The sequence below is a fragment of the Larimichthys crocea genome, chromosome II (genome assembly GCF_000972845.2).
Source record: "Larimichthys crocea isolate SSNF chromosome II, L_crocea_2.0, whole genome shotgun sequence".
Taxonomy (NCBI): domain Eukaryota; kingdom Metazoa; phylum Chordata; class Actinopteri; family Sciaenidae; genus Larimichthys; species Larimichthys crocea.
In genome coordinates, this window is record NC_040012.1 from 5,707,619 (window position 1) to 5,725,113 (window position 17,495).

Here is a 17,495-nt window from a genome sequence, read left to right on the forward strand (position 1 = left end):
GACGGAGCTGAGGTGACGCTGAGGATGCTCAGTGTCCGCTAAACTTGGCGGTAGCTGGGAATCACGTTCACACACCGTCAGACTTTTTTTTAAACCACGCTGGATTCTGGGTGGAAAGAAGGAGAGCAGCCAAAAACCTGCTGCTGCCTCAGCCACAAACAGAAACGCCACAAAGAAAAACTCCAGGAACAGACACGAAACAAACGGCCAGAACTTTTTGGCTTCTCTGTGGTTTCAAAACGTTTTGGCCCGCGACCCTGAGAAACAAAACGTCGACTCGTGACCTCTCACAGGTCTCAGCTTCAGTTAAAGAAGCTGTCCAGTAATCAGAGAGCATCTTCACTGTCTCTTCTGTTAACCAGATGAAGTCAGTGTCTCTGACAGCTTTGCAGACTGCTCGTGCAGATCAGTGGAGGGTCGCGACATAATGTCTGCGGCAGAGAAGCAGCTCTCAGCGTGACGTCCAACACGGGATGAGAACTCAAACACTGTTCAGGACCGGCTCCTCTACGTGTTAACAGGCCGGTTACCTCATGAGAGAAAGTATTATTTATTAATTATTGTTTCTATCTATCGTTTCTTCCAAAGGTTGGATCCAGCTCAGCTTCTTCTCCACAGGTCGATTCAGCGGCACGCACTCAAATAAATGGAAAAACTGTTTCCGCCGCAGCCTGATCCGCTCTGAGTGCGGCCTGTCGTTATTTCAATAACGAGATTAGTCTTCCCTCCTAACGCCCAAATTCCACCAGACACGGACGCGTCGATTTAACACAGAGCAGCTCGAGCTGACAGGAAGCAGCACAGAGAAGCTGGTGGATTTTCAAAATAAAATACCCCGTGCAAACTGCCGGTGGTACAAAAAAAAGAAACAAATGAACTACATAGCATATTTCCACATGTAGACGCATGTTTAGAAAAACATGAACCAGGAAAATGATCAAATCTGAGCAAGTGAACAAAGTCTTCTTCTGAAACGCTGCAGGTGGAGTTTGAAGTCGATGCAGGACGGACCAAAAAAAGAAAAAAAAAAGAGTTTTGGGGTAAACTCGAGATCGACGTCATTTCTAATCAGAGTTCAACGTTTTTAAAATTTGACCGACAGAAAACCAGGAGCTGATCGATCCCGATGTTTTTCTGTTATTGAATCTCCAGATACAGAAGACTCTTTATTTTCTGTCCCAGTTTAGTGGAGCCCGATTCTTTTTCTGTGGACATGAAATAAACTGCATAAAGAAGGACACACACACACACACACACACACTGAAGTGTTGTCTGTAGCTCTGAGCGGCTCGGGGTGACTCTTCCTGAAGAAGGCTGGTCTCTGTGTGAGGAGTCAATCACATCTGACCCCCCAACACACACACACACACACACACACACACACACACACACACCAACACACACACACACACTCGCACATTAACACCCCCAAAAACTCCCCCAGTATCCTGCCAGGCCTCGTTTCTCACATTCCAGCCTCGGTGACGCTTCAGGGGGAAACTGAACGTCACACAAACGTCTTTGAGACGGATGAAATGTGAAACGCTGCGTTCACAACCTGCATGTTCTGATGGGTTTGTTACTCCTGTCAGAGAAAAAGATGCAGAGAGAGAGAGTCTAAACATAAGATGCATGTTTCAAAGTACAAACAGAGAGGTGGACAGTTACAGGAAGAGAACTGACTAGTTAGACGAGTCCAAACACTGTTTACAGCACACACACACACACACACACACACACACACACAGTCAGCTGTTTGAGTCTGCACCAGGATCAACAACAGAAAACTCAAAATCAATTTGAATCCATTTGTTTTCATATCAACGTGATCAGCTGATGTGTTTCTATCACCACGACGAGGAACTTCACTGATCGATGTTAGCACAGTCATATATTTATTTATTTCTCTGCAAATGTTCAATATTTTAGCACAGTTTTTAATTGAAATGTAATTTTATTCATAATGTTTGTTAATGTGTGTCTGCATGCTGACAGTGGATCAATAAAGGATCTATCTGTGGCTTAGCATAAGGACGGAAACATCTCGCCTGGCTCTGTCCAAAGCTTCAAGCTTCACTAAATCTGCTCAGCAGCTCCGTTAACACTGACTGCATGACATGTTTTCAACTTCCAACTGAATATTCTCAAGGAGAGCCTCACTCCACAGTCCACGTCCATCCTGCAGTTCATTCTGTGCAGGCCAGTCCGGTCCATGCCAAACTGTGGAAAGTTTCTTCATGGAGCGTCTTTGTGCAGATTTCCCTTCATTCAAACCGAGCGGGGCCACAGACTGTCTCTCTTTACAGTCCCCGTCCCGGCAGCAGGCCTCAGCAGAGGACAGGTTGTCCTTTTGGCTTTGGCCTAATTAGCTTTCTAATTGGTCCAGTTGTCTTTGCGGAGATGAAAAAAAACAAAAGGCGTAAGGGGGGCCGGGGCGCTAAGCCTAGCGACAGATGCTAACAGGAGTAAATCTGTGTGAACAAAGCCGTGAGACAGCATCAGCACAGGGAGGGACGGGGGACGGCTGGACCCTCGGATCAACGGGCTCTGCTCCTGGATCAGTCCGGATCAAGTCTGCTGTTCTTACTTACGTGGATCAGGAAAGTGAATTCATGTTCAGTTCAATTAGAAAACTATTAACGAAGGCCGCGGATGAATATTTCAGTTCACATGCAGCCATCATGAAGAGATTTCATAACGTAACGGGACTTTTCTCTGCGTGAATCTCTACGGACAAGACGTCCGTTCATTTCTAAAGTCTATGATTTGATTTTGGACTAACAGTGTTTGACTTCACCAACAAGTTCTGGATCTTCTGGCTTGAAGCAGCATCTTCAGATCTTAATGTTTAAAAGCTGACTCTGACTTTCAGCCTCGGATCACTGTCAGAGAAAGCTGAGCTCCCCCCCCCCTCACTCTCTGTGTCGGAGGGTTGGACAGGTAACCCCTCGCCCTCCCCTCGCCCTCCCTCCCTCTCTGCACATCACCATCATCAAAAGCAGCAGCTGCTCTTTGAATCACCATTCATCTCCTGCCGTATTGTCCCGCAGTCGGCTCGGGAGGAGGAGGCTGTCTGCGCCGTCAAAAACACTGAAACCCGAGCAAGACGGGAGAAACCCGGCGACCTCCGACGACACAAACTCACGTATCGTGCAGACGTACGCGCAACATGACCGCTCGCGGCGGCCTGTCAGGGACAGATCGCGGGACTTTCTCCTGCACTACTTCATTCCTATGAACCCCTCAGGTGTAAGACACTCAACACTTCCTGCCTTCACATTAAAAGCCTAACAAGGCCGTCTTTAATATGAATGAATAAAGGTCCAGTGGTCTCTCTCACTGAGATAAATTAATTACATTTTATTGGATTTATATTGCACCAAAGACTCAACAATGAGCTGCCTGCTTTAAAAACTTAAGGTCCAGTGTGTTACGTGAGATTTATTTACAGAATCCACCACGGACAGTGCAGCGATATGTGGCCAAACCACACCGCCTCTGCAGGACGTACGGAGGTACGAAGAAAACTATGTTTTTATGCATGTATGATCACCTGAAAATAAGAATCTTTCTGTTCCTTTAAAATCAGCCTTTTGTATCTACAGTGCATGTTGAAACAGCAGAACAAACTAAACGCTGACCCGAGACAGTGTTCTCCTTTACACTAGGAAGGTGAGGGTGATGTGAGGAGATTGCAACACAGCGATTAGTCGTCTACATGCAACTAAATTCTGCACACTGGACCTTTAAAACTGAAGGCCTGCTAATCGAGGACTGGTGTGATGAGATCTCAGGATGTCACCCGACGTCATCGCTTGGCATTTTGGTCCAAGGTGAGGTAAAAGGAACCTGAGCAGTCGAGCGTTGGTCGAACAAACCAACACACAAGCATGAATACACACACACACACACACACACTAAAGTGGGTGTGGTTTATAGTAGTGTGCTTCTCTGATTGGTCAGCGTGGGCTTCCCTCACTAAGAGCAACATCTGCTCCTGCTCAACAGGTGACGTCCATCTCCTGTTACACACGACAGACGACTGGCGCACACACACACAAAGAAACACACCTATGCATATCAATCTCTGGGGGACAACACACACACACACACACACACACACACACACACAAACACACTTATTTGCATGGTGAGTTCATGATTCCTCCAAATCGAGCGGCTGGAGTTCATCACCTTGCACGAGCTACCTGTGTGTTCTGTTTCAGGGTTTGAACCTGTGACGTTTGTGTGACAGGACGCTGCTGTAAGGCTCCTCTGTGCGTCTGTGTTTACTTTCTGACTCTGAGCTGAGCAGCTGAAAAGACTCCCAGTCTGTCTGGACCGACACCAACATGTCATCTGCGAACACTGAACACAGCAGCACTATTAATGCTGACAGAGTTATTGTGCACGCCGACAAAAGACTCACACGTGACGACAAAGTGAAGACACAAAGTGACAAGAGACAGACGAGAGACAGCAAAGAGAAACAAGGAGATAAAACAAATGAGATTAAAACTGAGACACAGAGGAGTTAAATGATTAGAGACAGAAACAAAAGGAGTGAAGTATTAAAACAGAGACAAAAAATAAAGAAGACAAAGAGGAAGGACAGAGAGACAAGAGATAAGAGAGGGGAAGTAACAAAAAGACAAAACAGGAGAAATCTAAAATGATTTAACAAGAAGACAAAAAGACACGAGAGAAAAGAAGCAAAGAGGACAAAAGACAAAAGGACAAAAATCATTGTCTCGTCTTGAAGAGAGACAATGATTAAAAAAGGACGGACAAGAGATGACTTATTATGATTTATTATTAATGACAGAGGAGAAGAGAGCGAAGAGGACGATGAAAGAAGAAGCTAAGAAGAGAAAAGTGAGCGAGCAAGAAGCCGCCAGATAACTGAAACTCCACCGGACTCGTCTCCGTCTCGTTGCTGTTCTGGTCCGTCCTGCATCGACTTCAAATCCACCGGGAGCGTTTCTCCCTCCTGACTTTGTCTACTTGCTCAGATTTGGTCATTTTCCTGGTTAATACATGTGGAATCATGTTGTGTAGTTCATTTCACTGTCTCTTGTCTGTTCTGTCCGCTCGAGGTGTTCTGTGCCTGTCAGCCGCATTGAATTCAACGCGGAGCCGAGCGGAGGCCCGCTTCTGAACCGGACCGCGGCTGTAAACCGTGTTTGTGGACGCTCATTAGCTCCACCGAGCAGCAGGTCTAACAGAGTCTCTGAGTGAGTCGCAGCCAGGAGATAAGAATGCCTTAATCTGCCAGTAAATCTTCAGCACAATACGCTGGCTCAACATGACCCTAAATCCCTCGGCGCTCGCATTTGTAGGCCGTCTTCTGGTCCTGACCCTCCGCTGCTTGCCGGCTACACGGGAAGTCTTTGTTAAAGCTGTCAACACAGGAGGGTAAATCCACCCAAACAGTTTACACAGGTTATTGTTTGTTGGCCTGGAGGCTTAAACTGCAGAATAGGTGGCAGCTAATGGTTTGAAATCACTTCAGTTCAGGCTTGTGGAAAAGTATTTTAAACAACGCTGACCTGCACTGCTGACCTCCTGATACAAGGTGCAATCTGTGCAGTATTAAATATTTAAGAGAGGAATATTATAAGAATAAACTGGCACTTGGCTTGAGAACCAAAGATTGGAGAGGTGCTCAATGCCGCGATGCCCTCGAGAAACTTACCGAACCTCTAACTGCTCCCAGGGTGACGTCACTCCACCATCAATAATCTTCAAGTTCTTATTTCTGTTTCTGTAAGAACCGGCAAACACGTCATCACGGTAAACCACCTTATATTCAGCTCTGTAGCCCTGCAGAAACACCAACACTCTGAGACTGTTTACGATGGGCAGATGAATGCATTCCTGTTTAGTTTGAGTTAACTCAAGCAGAGTCGTCTTAGGACACCGAGATGTGACTGAAAGTGCCGCGAACATCGACACCTCTAAACAAACTCACGTCCAAAGAGTCTTTTCAGAGTGTGGAAGGAGTCGTAAACCAGCTGATAGCAGCGGTACGAGGTGTGTCGACTGGACTTGATGCTGGTCTCTTTAGTGTTTGGAGTCAAAGCAAAGCTTCAAAAGCAAAAAGATCCCCAGCTCTGTGGAAATGCACACGTCTTAGTGCCGTCTTATCTAAATCTGTGGAGTTTCACACCTCACGGAGGGAAAGTCACTGCGAACTACGACCAAATGTTTAAAACTGCTTGACTGGTTAATCCTCGATAACCTTCCAAAAACACCCGGTAACCTTCGTTCTACATGTCCGTCACCTCATCTATATCCCGTGTTTTGACAACACATGGATCAGAGAGGTAATGCAGAACCATATGGGGTTTAGGGGATTTGCAGCATCTTGAGCTGATCCCAAATTATGAGTGGACCTCTTTAATCCGGTTTTACGACAGCGTCAGAAGAAATACAGGAAAGACGGGAACGGTGAACTTTGCCTGGTGTTTTCTGTTTCTGTGGGTCGGTAAAGACGGCCGAGGAACAGGCAGAACATCTGCCAAGCAGGTAGAAGTATCGTTGTTTCTTTAGTAAGTTTCTAAACTGAAACATTTAGAAAATAAAGTCCTAATGTTCATATTCTTTTGTCTTGTTTCTGCTGTTTTAACATTAATGTTGATGTACACACGTCTGACCATCGTTCAGCACCAAAAATGTCACTCCGGTTCTTTATAGACTGTCATAAAGTGTCATAAAGTGCTATAACAGGAGCAGAAAGTTTGTAAAAATCTTTGCTAAAAATGTTGAAAAGGGAAGAGGATAGATGGGATTTCAAAGATGTGTGTGTTCTTACCTGTCCATAGTCTGTGGCAAAGACAACAACACCTCCAGAGCATGAGGACACGGTGCTGGGGAGGTACTGCTCATCCTCCCATAACCACACCCGGTCACCCTGCAGGGAAAGAACGACAAGAACCCTTAAATACCAGAGTTCAATTCAAATATAAGAGACTGCGAACAAGGTTAAACACATGTTATCATCTCATGGCTGGAAAATGTTTGTCCTGAAGGAAAGACCTTCTCTGAACAATGAATCTTTTTCTCAGTTTATAGAAATCATCAAATCAAATTTAAATTCATGGTTATTAACAACAAGCTAAACAATTGTATAGACGACGATGAAAGTTAGACACATGGTTCATGTATTAGCCTCCATCTGTTGTTCCCATGGCGTCACCGCGGCATTGACCTTTCTCCGACCAATCAGAGAGTCTCAGCTGTGAAACCGTGGAGACCTCTGCAGCGTTCGGTTTCAGAAATCAGTACCTGCAGCCGGGCTGCAGTCCCCCGCAGGACGCCTGTAAACCTGCATATTTATTGATGCTTTTTAAGTCAGAAAACACTTTTACAGTCGCTGACCTGTCGAGTTTATCGCTGCTGGTTGCTTCAGTTTCTCCTCCGCCAAGCTACCAGCTGGATGTGCTGGAGAATTATCTGAGAATTTGAGGAATTTAGGCAGAAAGTCGAGTCCTGACTGCGTGTTTGGAGGTTTACTGGCTTCGGTTGTGACCACTGTGCTTGAAATAAGGCAGAACATGCAGCACCCTCCAGGTTTTGTGCTGTATTCAGTGATTACAGGTTAAACTGAACACCAAACTCTGCACAGCTCCCCTTGTTGGAGCCGCAGAGCCGGGGGGCCCCGACAGTCGACTCCTAATCGCATAGCCACATGTGCCGCTGTTCATTAGCGTGACGCTAATGGGAAAAACAAACGCTGCACTCGAGCGAGATGCCCGTCTTCTTCCTCAAACACACATACCAACGACCTTTGACCACCGGAGCTCTCTCTGACAGAGGCGTCCTGATGTGGCTGCTGTGGGGACGAGTGGGGGGCACCTGGGCAGGGAAAAGGTTAGCGGCTGGATGAATGAATGAATGAATGGACACACACATGCAGGGTAAAGCTCAGGTCTGCAGTGTCAGCAGTGGATCAGAGGGAAGCTGTGTGTTGTTCTAAACCCTCGCTCGTCCTCTCTGAAGAGGGGAAACCGCACCATTCAAAAAGGTCCTGGGATCTCCTGGGGGGGAGATAAATCTGACGCTCAGAGGAAACTCATAAACCAACTCGTCGTTTGATCCTGACTGTCACATAAAGTCTGTCAGAGAACCGACTCGTCTTTCGTTACTCTGTTGATGTGCAAATTAAAAAGCAAAACTTGATCTTGAGGTTCTTGTTTTTGTCTTCGGCACTTCCTTCACACTTTGGGGGGGGGGACAGGAAACATCGGGAAGGAGAACTTAATGACATGCAGCTAGGGAAATCAAACCGTTTTGGACCACCGGGAAGAAGAAGAAGAAGAAGAGGAGGTTTACAGGCCTGCAGGGGCGCAGAGGAATGAAAGAAGCTGAGCCAGTGTCGTGCCAGAACAGGAGCTGGGTGAGCGGGCAATGTAACCAGGCTCAGCAGCTTCTATGGACATGATGGCAGAGGAGAAGAGAGTGAAGAGGACGCTGACGAAAACATTTTATAGAGGAAATGTTTTCTGGTTTTCCCTCTGATGTCCTCCGGCTGCTCCGCCTCAACTCTCTGTGATTTACAGAGTTTATGATGGACAGTGAAGTAAACTGCTGACAGCTGTAGCTGCTGTTAGCTCAGTCTGTTAGCCTCTAGTCCGGCAGCTTGGCGGTGAGCTCAGAGAGACGGTTACCATCACCGCCAAGCTGACGGACTGAGTGTTTGTACCAACAGGCGTTATGGACGACCAGGAAGAAGAAGAGGAGGTAACCAGGCTCAGCAGCTTCTATGGACATGATGGCAGAGGAGAAGAGAGTGAAGAGGACGCTGACGGAGGAAGCTAAGAAGAGAAAAGGAGAGAGTGAGCGAGCAAGAAGCCGCCGGACAAGAGTAAATGTGGGACTGACTTTTAGTGGTTGGTGAGAGCTTGGTGAAATAAAAGGCTGAAAGACAGACGCCGAGCTGGGCTGACTGCTGCTGGACTAGGCAGTGAGATCAGCTGCTGCTGGGGACCTGGATGACGTTCAGATTTCTATGTAGCGCTGCTTTTAAAAAACACACAAAGAAACTTCATGGACAGCGGCTGGTGTCTGCTTCTTTGATGCTACAAAAAGCAGCCAAACAAAAGAAGATGTTCCACAAAGAGAAGGCGTGTGCTGTTTACCAGCCCAGACCATACGGACATTCCTGATGTGCAGCACCGGAGGAATCCGACGCTCGGATCAAGTTTGGCTGAAGAAAGAAAAGAGCGACGGGGGGGGTCTCCGTCCTCCCACCAGCACACTTTAACCACTAAAGACCCCCCAACACACACACACACACACACACACACACACACCATGTTCTTTGTGGGCAGCGTGTGCCGCCCGCCCTCTCTCCACTGAGGGGGGAGAAAGAGGCATCCGACAGAGGCACACTATCTTATTGTGCTTTCCCTCCCTCCACCCTTAATCCACTCCCTCTCTCCTCCTCCCTCTCTCTCCTCCTCCCTCTCTCCTCCTCCCTCTCTCCCTCCTTCTCCTCTTCACACACACTCTGACCCACAGAGCTACTAGCCCATTTCCAAACTAGGGCTCTGAGCCAAAAAGCCTCCACTTCACCTCCTCTCCCTCATTCATCACCCGCTGATTGCCACGAAATCCGAACATCAAAAGATCTTGTTTGTACTTTCCGACAGGACCCAAGGTGCACGTCTCCGTTAAAGACACGAAGACAGCGATCTGAATCCATCAACTTGTTGCAGCTCCAACGATGAGTGAAAGTTCACCGTCTAAATTTGGTTTCAAATGCACAACGTGTTTGTTTGCTAACTTGCAAAGTTGGAGCTGAAGTTCCAAAAAAGTGGTCGAACACTAAACCCCTGGATTCGATCTGAGCAGAACTCCATCCAGAAAGCAGAAACAAATCAAACCAGCTGGTTTATTGATGTTCTTCAGTCTAATATCCGCTCCATCCGATGTCATGAATGTTTGAGATTCCCCTCAATCCTCCTCGGCGCTCGCTGCGCCAAAAAAAGCTCAACAAATAAAACCCTGATATTAAAAAAAATAATAATTCACCACCAGGATTCACATGGACCAACGTTCACGGAGCCAAACGTCCTCGACACAAAACTTTTAAACAAAGTGAAAAAGCGGCTGCTGTTCTGTGGATTTTCTACCAAAGCAGGGACATGAAAGGAAGCTGGGCCTCGGCCGAGCTAATGTCAACACATGACGCTAAAGAGAATCTGGACTGCATGAGACTGGGAGCTGTGGATCAAGGCCCAGCTGTTGCACCAGTAAGACCTCCCGAGCTTCTCGTTCCAGTTAAACCTGAGTAAACTCTCTCACGGAGCGAAAGTCCGAGGTGTCAGAAGACGACTTGTGTCAACAGGTCGAGAAGCATCTCACTGTAACGGAATCAAGACTCGTCTTCTGTCCCCCATTAGAGGGGAAAAAGACAATTGTATCATTAAAATGGATTCATGGAGGGAATGTGTTGGCTCGTCCTGCTGGGGAAGCAGAAGTTGTGTTCAAGGAAATATTTGGACGACCTGCACAAAGCTGCTTTTATGGGACCATCTCCTGTCAAACTTATTCTAATTTCCTGTTTCTGTGGGTTCCATGAATGTGGTTTCGCAGATAGATCTATAACATCCCTGGTCATCAAGTCAGCCACATGTGTCAGGGGTCCAGAGGGACCCTTGTTTCTGGCCTTTATCTCCTGACACCTCCTCCCGGCCAGAAACCAAAACACAACACAAACCTCCTGCCCTGAAATCTCTGGGAGTAAAAACCGAGGCGCTGACCCTTCCCCTGCACGTATTTTCCCTCCGTAACCTCGACATGTGTGGCTAATGCTCTCTCTGCAGGACGCAGAGGGGTTGGGGAGGGGGTCGCCTGGTAAAATGAGGATCTGTGGAGGCCCGGAGCGTTCGTACGCCATCGGGGTCGGGAATGAGCAGCTGTCTCGCTTGAGAGATTCCACTTCCACTCCCATAACAAACAGAGTCCTGTGTTCGACCACAGCCTTCCTCTCTGTCACAGCCTTCAATGGGAAACCCTGTCGGGGCCATTTTTCTTTTTTTTTTGTGACTCAGCTGGTATGTTCTTTGGGAGATGATGCATTGCTGGTCTTACAAACAACTGCCACTCTTCTGCTGCAGCCTGTATTGTTCTGCTGCCGCTCGGGGCAGGTGAACGAGCCACGCTGGATATTTGGAATGATTCGGGATGAAAAGGAGGCAGCGTGAGTCCAGTTGTTCTGCAGAGTGTGTGAACACCGTGTTGCCGCCGTCGAACTTTGACCTCGTCTGCAGCAGCCGTGCAAAGAGCGCAGCACATCAGCTAACAGCTGCAGGCCTCCGTCAAGGTTTGCACCGGATCTGTTCAAGACTGAGGCGTCTCCAGAAACGATTAGAGAGTCGACAACTTTGCCAACAGCCAAACATCGAGCAAGGTCAACAACACAAGACCTAGCAGCAGCTAATGTTACTGACTAGTCCAACAGCAGGAAGAGGTTACATTGCCTAGCTCCTGTTCTGGCATGACAATGACAACGCTACTAGTCTTCATTCCCATTCGCCCTGGAAATCCTCCTCCTGCTCCCTGTGGTCCAAAATGTATCAAACATAAAGCCTCATCGCCAAAACAGTCCAATCAAATCAAGCTGCGACAATATTAAGCAAAGTTTTATAGCCAATCAAATTCAAAACAACAAACAGACGGATAGAAAACGTCCATCAGAAACCCCCTCAGGCCTTAAAGAGGATCCTCATGAAGCGTCACAGATGTTTTTTGGTAGAGACCGTACAGAGACTTCAAATGTCTGATTCGCTTATTCTTCGATCAGCTTCTCCCTGATTTTATTCACAGTTTATTTCTGCACAGCTGCTTCCATTTAGACAACATCCAACATATGAGAACCGTCTTTTTGTTAAACGACTGAAACTATCAAAATATTCGAAACAGAACCAGCTCTACTTGTCACTGTACCGTGAACTTCTTCAACAGATAATATGAACTCTCCTCCCTGTGGTTAAAAGCTCCCCACCTGCAGACACGTGATCTGCTTCTTGTTTGTACAAGCCCCACATGCTCATCAAACATCAGGCTGGATCGCAGCTCGTCCTGCTCCTCAGAGCTTCATGCAGCTCTTTCAAAAAAGGTGAAGAACGGATGAAGGCGGCGCGTCACGCACCGTTTATCTGAAATCAGGAGGTAAACGGCTTCATGCGCTCATTCGATCCTGACTCTTTGGAGTGCAGGTGCGCCCGGCGGTTCATGACCCACGAGTCCTGAAAGCTCTTCAAAAAGCATCGTGTGATTTCAAAAACATGCAGCTATCAAAGAGGAATTACTCAGTCTGAAAGACAGACGCTCATAAACATAACAGGCCGATAATAAGGCCGCGCACTCAGCCTGCACAAACACAGACATCGTCTTTGTGTGACGTCCTCCGTCCTGCAGGTTCTTCTTTGTTTTGCTTTGTCTTTTGCTGATAAGCACGGACGGCTGATTATAATGAATAATTAACTTTTAGAGAAGTGCTTTTTATGACCGAGGTTAATGTGACTAACCGTCTCACTTCGTGTCAAACATTTTTTTGAATCTGTCTGACTCTCATCCAGCCAATAGAGAGCACGACGACAGACGCAGATTTTCAAAATTAAAGCTCGGCAGAGGAAGAGGAACCTTCACTTAAAAGTTTTTCTTCCATCTTTGTCAGACCGCCAATTTGTCTGACGGCTTTCCACTTTGACACGCCTGAGGACAGACGGAGAGGGTGTCATTTCAGATTTACGGCTTGCAGGACTTAAACCGAGATTTACAGCTTTACATTTTCCAGCTGTCGCAGGACGAGTCTCACGTCCAACTGTTTAGAGAACGTTTGCAAAACCAGCAGAAGAATTCCTGTTCTGAACGAATTCAGCGTGCTCTCCCCTGTGATGGCAGTGAGTGACAGCACAATAGAAACAATGCACAGGCCAGTGTTTAGTGGGAAAGTGCAGTCTGGGAAACGCAGTCAGGAGGAAGTCTACCACTGCAAATTTGACCTTGAACCTTTGCCAGCGTGCGGCACGGACCAATCAACTCGCAAAGCCTTTGTGGAGAACCAATCATCACGAGTTCAACAGCAGAGGTTATTTAGATTTGAATGACTGGACACACAGAGCGAGAGCAGAGGGGATTGTGGGAACTGATTAGGTTGCTGTATTGACTTTTGGAAAGGTCTGGGAAAGCCTACAATGACACACACACACACGCACACCAAAACAAACACACAATCATACATGATTAAACTCACACACACACACACACACACACACACACCTATCTGCAAATACAGATGCAAACATTTCTCCCTGCACACACACACGAATATACAAACATGAATAAATACACATGTATACACGTGCAAACAAACTCAGAAACATCGGACAATCCCACAGAGACATTCATTAACTTACACACACTGCAAACAAGCAGAGAACACACACACACACACACACACACACACACACACACACACACACACACACACACACACACACACACAGCTCAGGAGGCCGGAGCCAATCCCAGCTGACACCAGAGAGAGAACCTGAGCAGAGCATTCAGGCTCCACACAGAAAGGTTAGGAGGGATTCGAACCAGGAACCTGCAACACTGTGTCACAGAGTCCGGCTGCCACTACTGAAAAAGCCCGAGAGCGCAGGGAACACGCCACGGTGGGCAGATGATCTGAGGGTTCTGGTGGTTCTGTAGGAGGTGAGAAGCTTTGAGACTGTGGAGAGATTTTAAAGTGAAGCCAGAGTCGGGGTGACGTGGTCTCGTTTCTTGGACCTCGTTAGTAACCGGGCTGCAGCGTTGTAAATGATTGTAAACAGGAAACAGTCGCCTGAGAGATGTTGAGGTGGAGCGAGTTACAGAAGTCCAAACTGGATCATAGTTCTAGATCTGACAGGAAATGACATGAGGAGATTCTGGACACTTTGATATCTTGAAGATGTAGAAATGAAGCTATCACTGAATCAATGTCTTTGCATTTGCACGGTTCATTTAGATAAAAAAAGTCATTAGGATTCTTCCTCTGGGGATCATGAATGTCGAACAGACGTACAGATGTTACTATAGAAAGTACAGCTTATGTCTAACAACTGATAGATCCCATATTGAGGATTTCGATGTTTAGTCTGTTCTCATGCTGATTTTCTAACTCTCTTCATGTTCTTCCATCAGTCGGTCTTTTAAAAGCAGCTCTTATCTTCTGGGGCCACATTCTTCTTTAATCCACTTACGTCCAAACTGAGTTAGAGACATGTTTGGAGCCTGACATACGTTTGTTTTTGCTTTTAAAAGGTAAAAAGGTTTTTTGTTGGAGATCAGACCTGCCTGCGGCTCAATCTGTATCAGCTCAACATGAAAGCTGGAGGACGTGACGTCCGGGACAGGATCTATAGAAAACATCATCTGTCATCATGAGCGCTGCCTTCACTTCTGCTCCTCTTATTGAGTTTCCAGACCTTAATATCCCTTAATTAGATGTTACATACCACTTAATCACGCAGCTCAGCGAGCAGCGCCACATGTGAAAGACAGACGATCTGCTGGAGCCTGGAGTTCATGATACATGACATGTCATTTCGTCGGAGGGTGAAGAAGCTTTTTCCAAACTTTAATCTGAGCTGAAGGTGGCGGCTGAGCCCTGTGTGTATAATCAGCACCTATCACACGCCACAGGGGGATTAGACCTGATGTCTGTGTGTATATGTCTGCAGAGTCAAAGCACATTTCATGTATAGAATTATAGTATCTACATGTTTATTTAGAAGTCAGGAGTCTGCTGGAGTATTAAAATACTTTATCTCAAGTGTGGCAAAAGTATAGAGTTGTAGAGCGGGTCGTCCATTAATTAGAAGATTGGAGGTTTGAAGTGTTGAAGCTCAGACTTGGTGTGACTGACGAGCACGTTACACATGAAGAAGAAGTTTCTCTCTTCATACATCAACAAACTCCCACAGTTTGTTTGTTAGCTCTGAGTTCCAGTTTGTTTGGCGTCTACTGTTTCCACGTTACGATCACGTCATGAAGGCTGATTAACTGCATTACATTCAGGATTCAGCGGCATCAAGTTGCAGACTGCAACACCCTCACGTCACCCTCTCCTCAATCACGTGGAAAACGCTCTAAAGTCAAAGTTTAGTTTGTCCCTTCTGGGCTACTGTAGAAACATGGCGGTTTATAACGGTGGACTCATTCAACAATTCTTATTCTGAAAACACAAGAGTTCCCTAAAGCTGACAGACCGGACCTTTAACTACGACATGAATTTAGAAAGACTGGGACTATTCAAACGTCTCCTCATGCTGCATTCAAAGACAACACGACCAACAACAGCACGACAGCGGCTCCTGAGAGGTTTGATTGCTGCAAATATTATATTATTATAGTAAACAAAGACAGTGTGACATCAGTGCTTTGCTGAACCAAAAAACAGAAAGTTGCAATGCCACACAACAAGAAGAGAAAATGTGACGGATCACTTAGGAGTGAGAAGTCATTTCATGTCGGCTTTGGGTCCTTTAAGAAAGAAAATCGAACAACATAACTTGAAATATATATGAAATATTTCACTCATCTGAGCTTCTACTGAAACAAAAACAGAGCAGACGAACATTGTGCTGTACATGCTTATGAATGCTGCACAACATGAGCATGAAGATCACAAAGGGGGCCTTCAAAATGACACGAAAGAGAAAGACTCAACAGAGCAGAATCCGAAGTACTGGAGTAAAGGAGTGGAGTAGAAGTACATGTGCTATATCAAAAAACCGACTTGAGTAGAAGTTGAAGTGTTCTTTAAACACCATACTTAAGTAAAAGTACTAAAGTATTCAAAATGTTTTGTACTTAAGTATTGCAAGTAGAAGTATGTAAAAAAATGCTACTCAAGTACTGAAAGTAAAAGTTCAAGTACAAGTACTGTTGTTTATATTATTTCAAATATTTATTAAGGCACAACTTCTAATGTTACAGTGTTACAATGTTCATGGTAGAGTTCTGTGATTTCCCATGGTCTGTGAATGCGTCTGAATGACTGCGAGAGCGAGGGGGCGGGGCAGCAGGTGAGAGAGAGCACCTGGGTGAGTCAGGTGTATGACGTACGGCGCACGAGCGAGGTTGATGTGAGACCGGGACTGTTCAGTTGGTTTTTTGGCGTGGTTCCGGCCGACAGTCACCGAGTCCTGGAACCAAACCGTTCAGCAATAAATGCAGTTTGTTCAATATCGCCTCGTCATTCATCACGTGTCCGGCTGGACGCTACAATAGTAACGAGTAACGATTCAGCACATGAAAAATGTATCGGAGTAAAAGTATTACATTCATCAAAAATATGTAGTGCAGTAAAAGTAGAAGTTGGGGAAAAAAATAATACTCCAAAAAAGTACAGATACTGCATTTTAGTACTTAAGTACAGTACTTAAGTAGTTCCACTTCGTTACTGTACATCTCTGGTTATCCAGCAGAACAACAGAGCACCAATCACAGCCTGATCACAGCCTGATCACAGCCACACGGCTCAGAGGAAAGCAGCTTTTCTGTCGGAGGAATGGATGTGAAACACGGCTGTGAGCTTGTTCGGGGTTAAATGAAACCATGTGCAGGAGCCGTGCAGACACATCCGGCCGACAGACTCTGAATATTCACACGTTTCTTTTTGTTTCATTCCCCATTAAAACAATCTGGATTAAACTTCAGTTGAAGTGTTTACAAGGATGAACAGGGTGACTCATTGCATTGTGGGAGAAAGGAAGTCGGTGGTTGGTTGGTTGCAGAGGCTGTTTCTGGCTGACTGATGATGATGATGGAGAGAAGAAGAAGGAGGAGGAGGAAGAGGAGGACTGTGTTTATCACACTGCAAAACACGCCAACAGACAAAGACACGTAGAAATACAGTAAGTCTGCACACACACACACACACACACACACTCTATTGTGGATGATCTGTGACTAATTGCCATCACATGAACATGCAGAGCAGCAGCCATGAAACACACATGGACAAGCTCCCAACAGCCAATCAGACGCTTCGAGGAGTTGCTGACTGGAGTTTTTTTTCATGCGCTGCAATAATTCGAGTCCTGACTTCACGAGACGTCTGCAGAACTATCTCACACACATTCATGTTTACATACGAACTGAAACATTCAAACTCAAACCTTTTAAACATCTTTTCTTTCCCGTCACAACGAACATCCAACGTCACAAAAGAGTCAAACCAAACGTACATTTCTTTGATAATGGAACTAAAACAGGAATGATCAATGCTGACGTTGATTATTCTTTAAATAAAGACAAACACTGAGATATCTCCGTCTTTGTAACGTTGGAGCCCATCGGCTGTCGTCGTCTTTTAGTCTCTGAGGATAAGAGCCAATGTTTCTGGGCTTTCAGTGAAGCCTACAGATATCCGGACCAGAACTTCCTCTGCAGTCCTATTGGCAACTTCGTACACAAGCATGACGGAAAACGAT

General features: G+C 46.1%; 1 protein-coding gene across 2 annotated transcripts in view; it reads right to left on the reverse strand.

Annotated features, from left to right (window-relative positions):
* The window catches only part of myo10 (myosin X), a 91,893-nt gene that overhangs the window by 56,284 nt on the left and 18,114 nt on the right, over nt 1-17,495 (reverse strand). For both annotated transcript variants that reach the window (XM_027290484.1, XM_027290483.1), the window contains exon 2: nt 6,815-6,913. In XM_027290484.1, the coding sequence (XP_027146285.1) occupies nt 6,815-6,913 (99 nt within the window). The remainder of the gene's footprint in view (nt 1-6,814; nt 6,914-17,495) is intronic.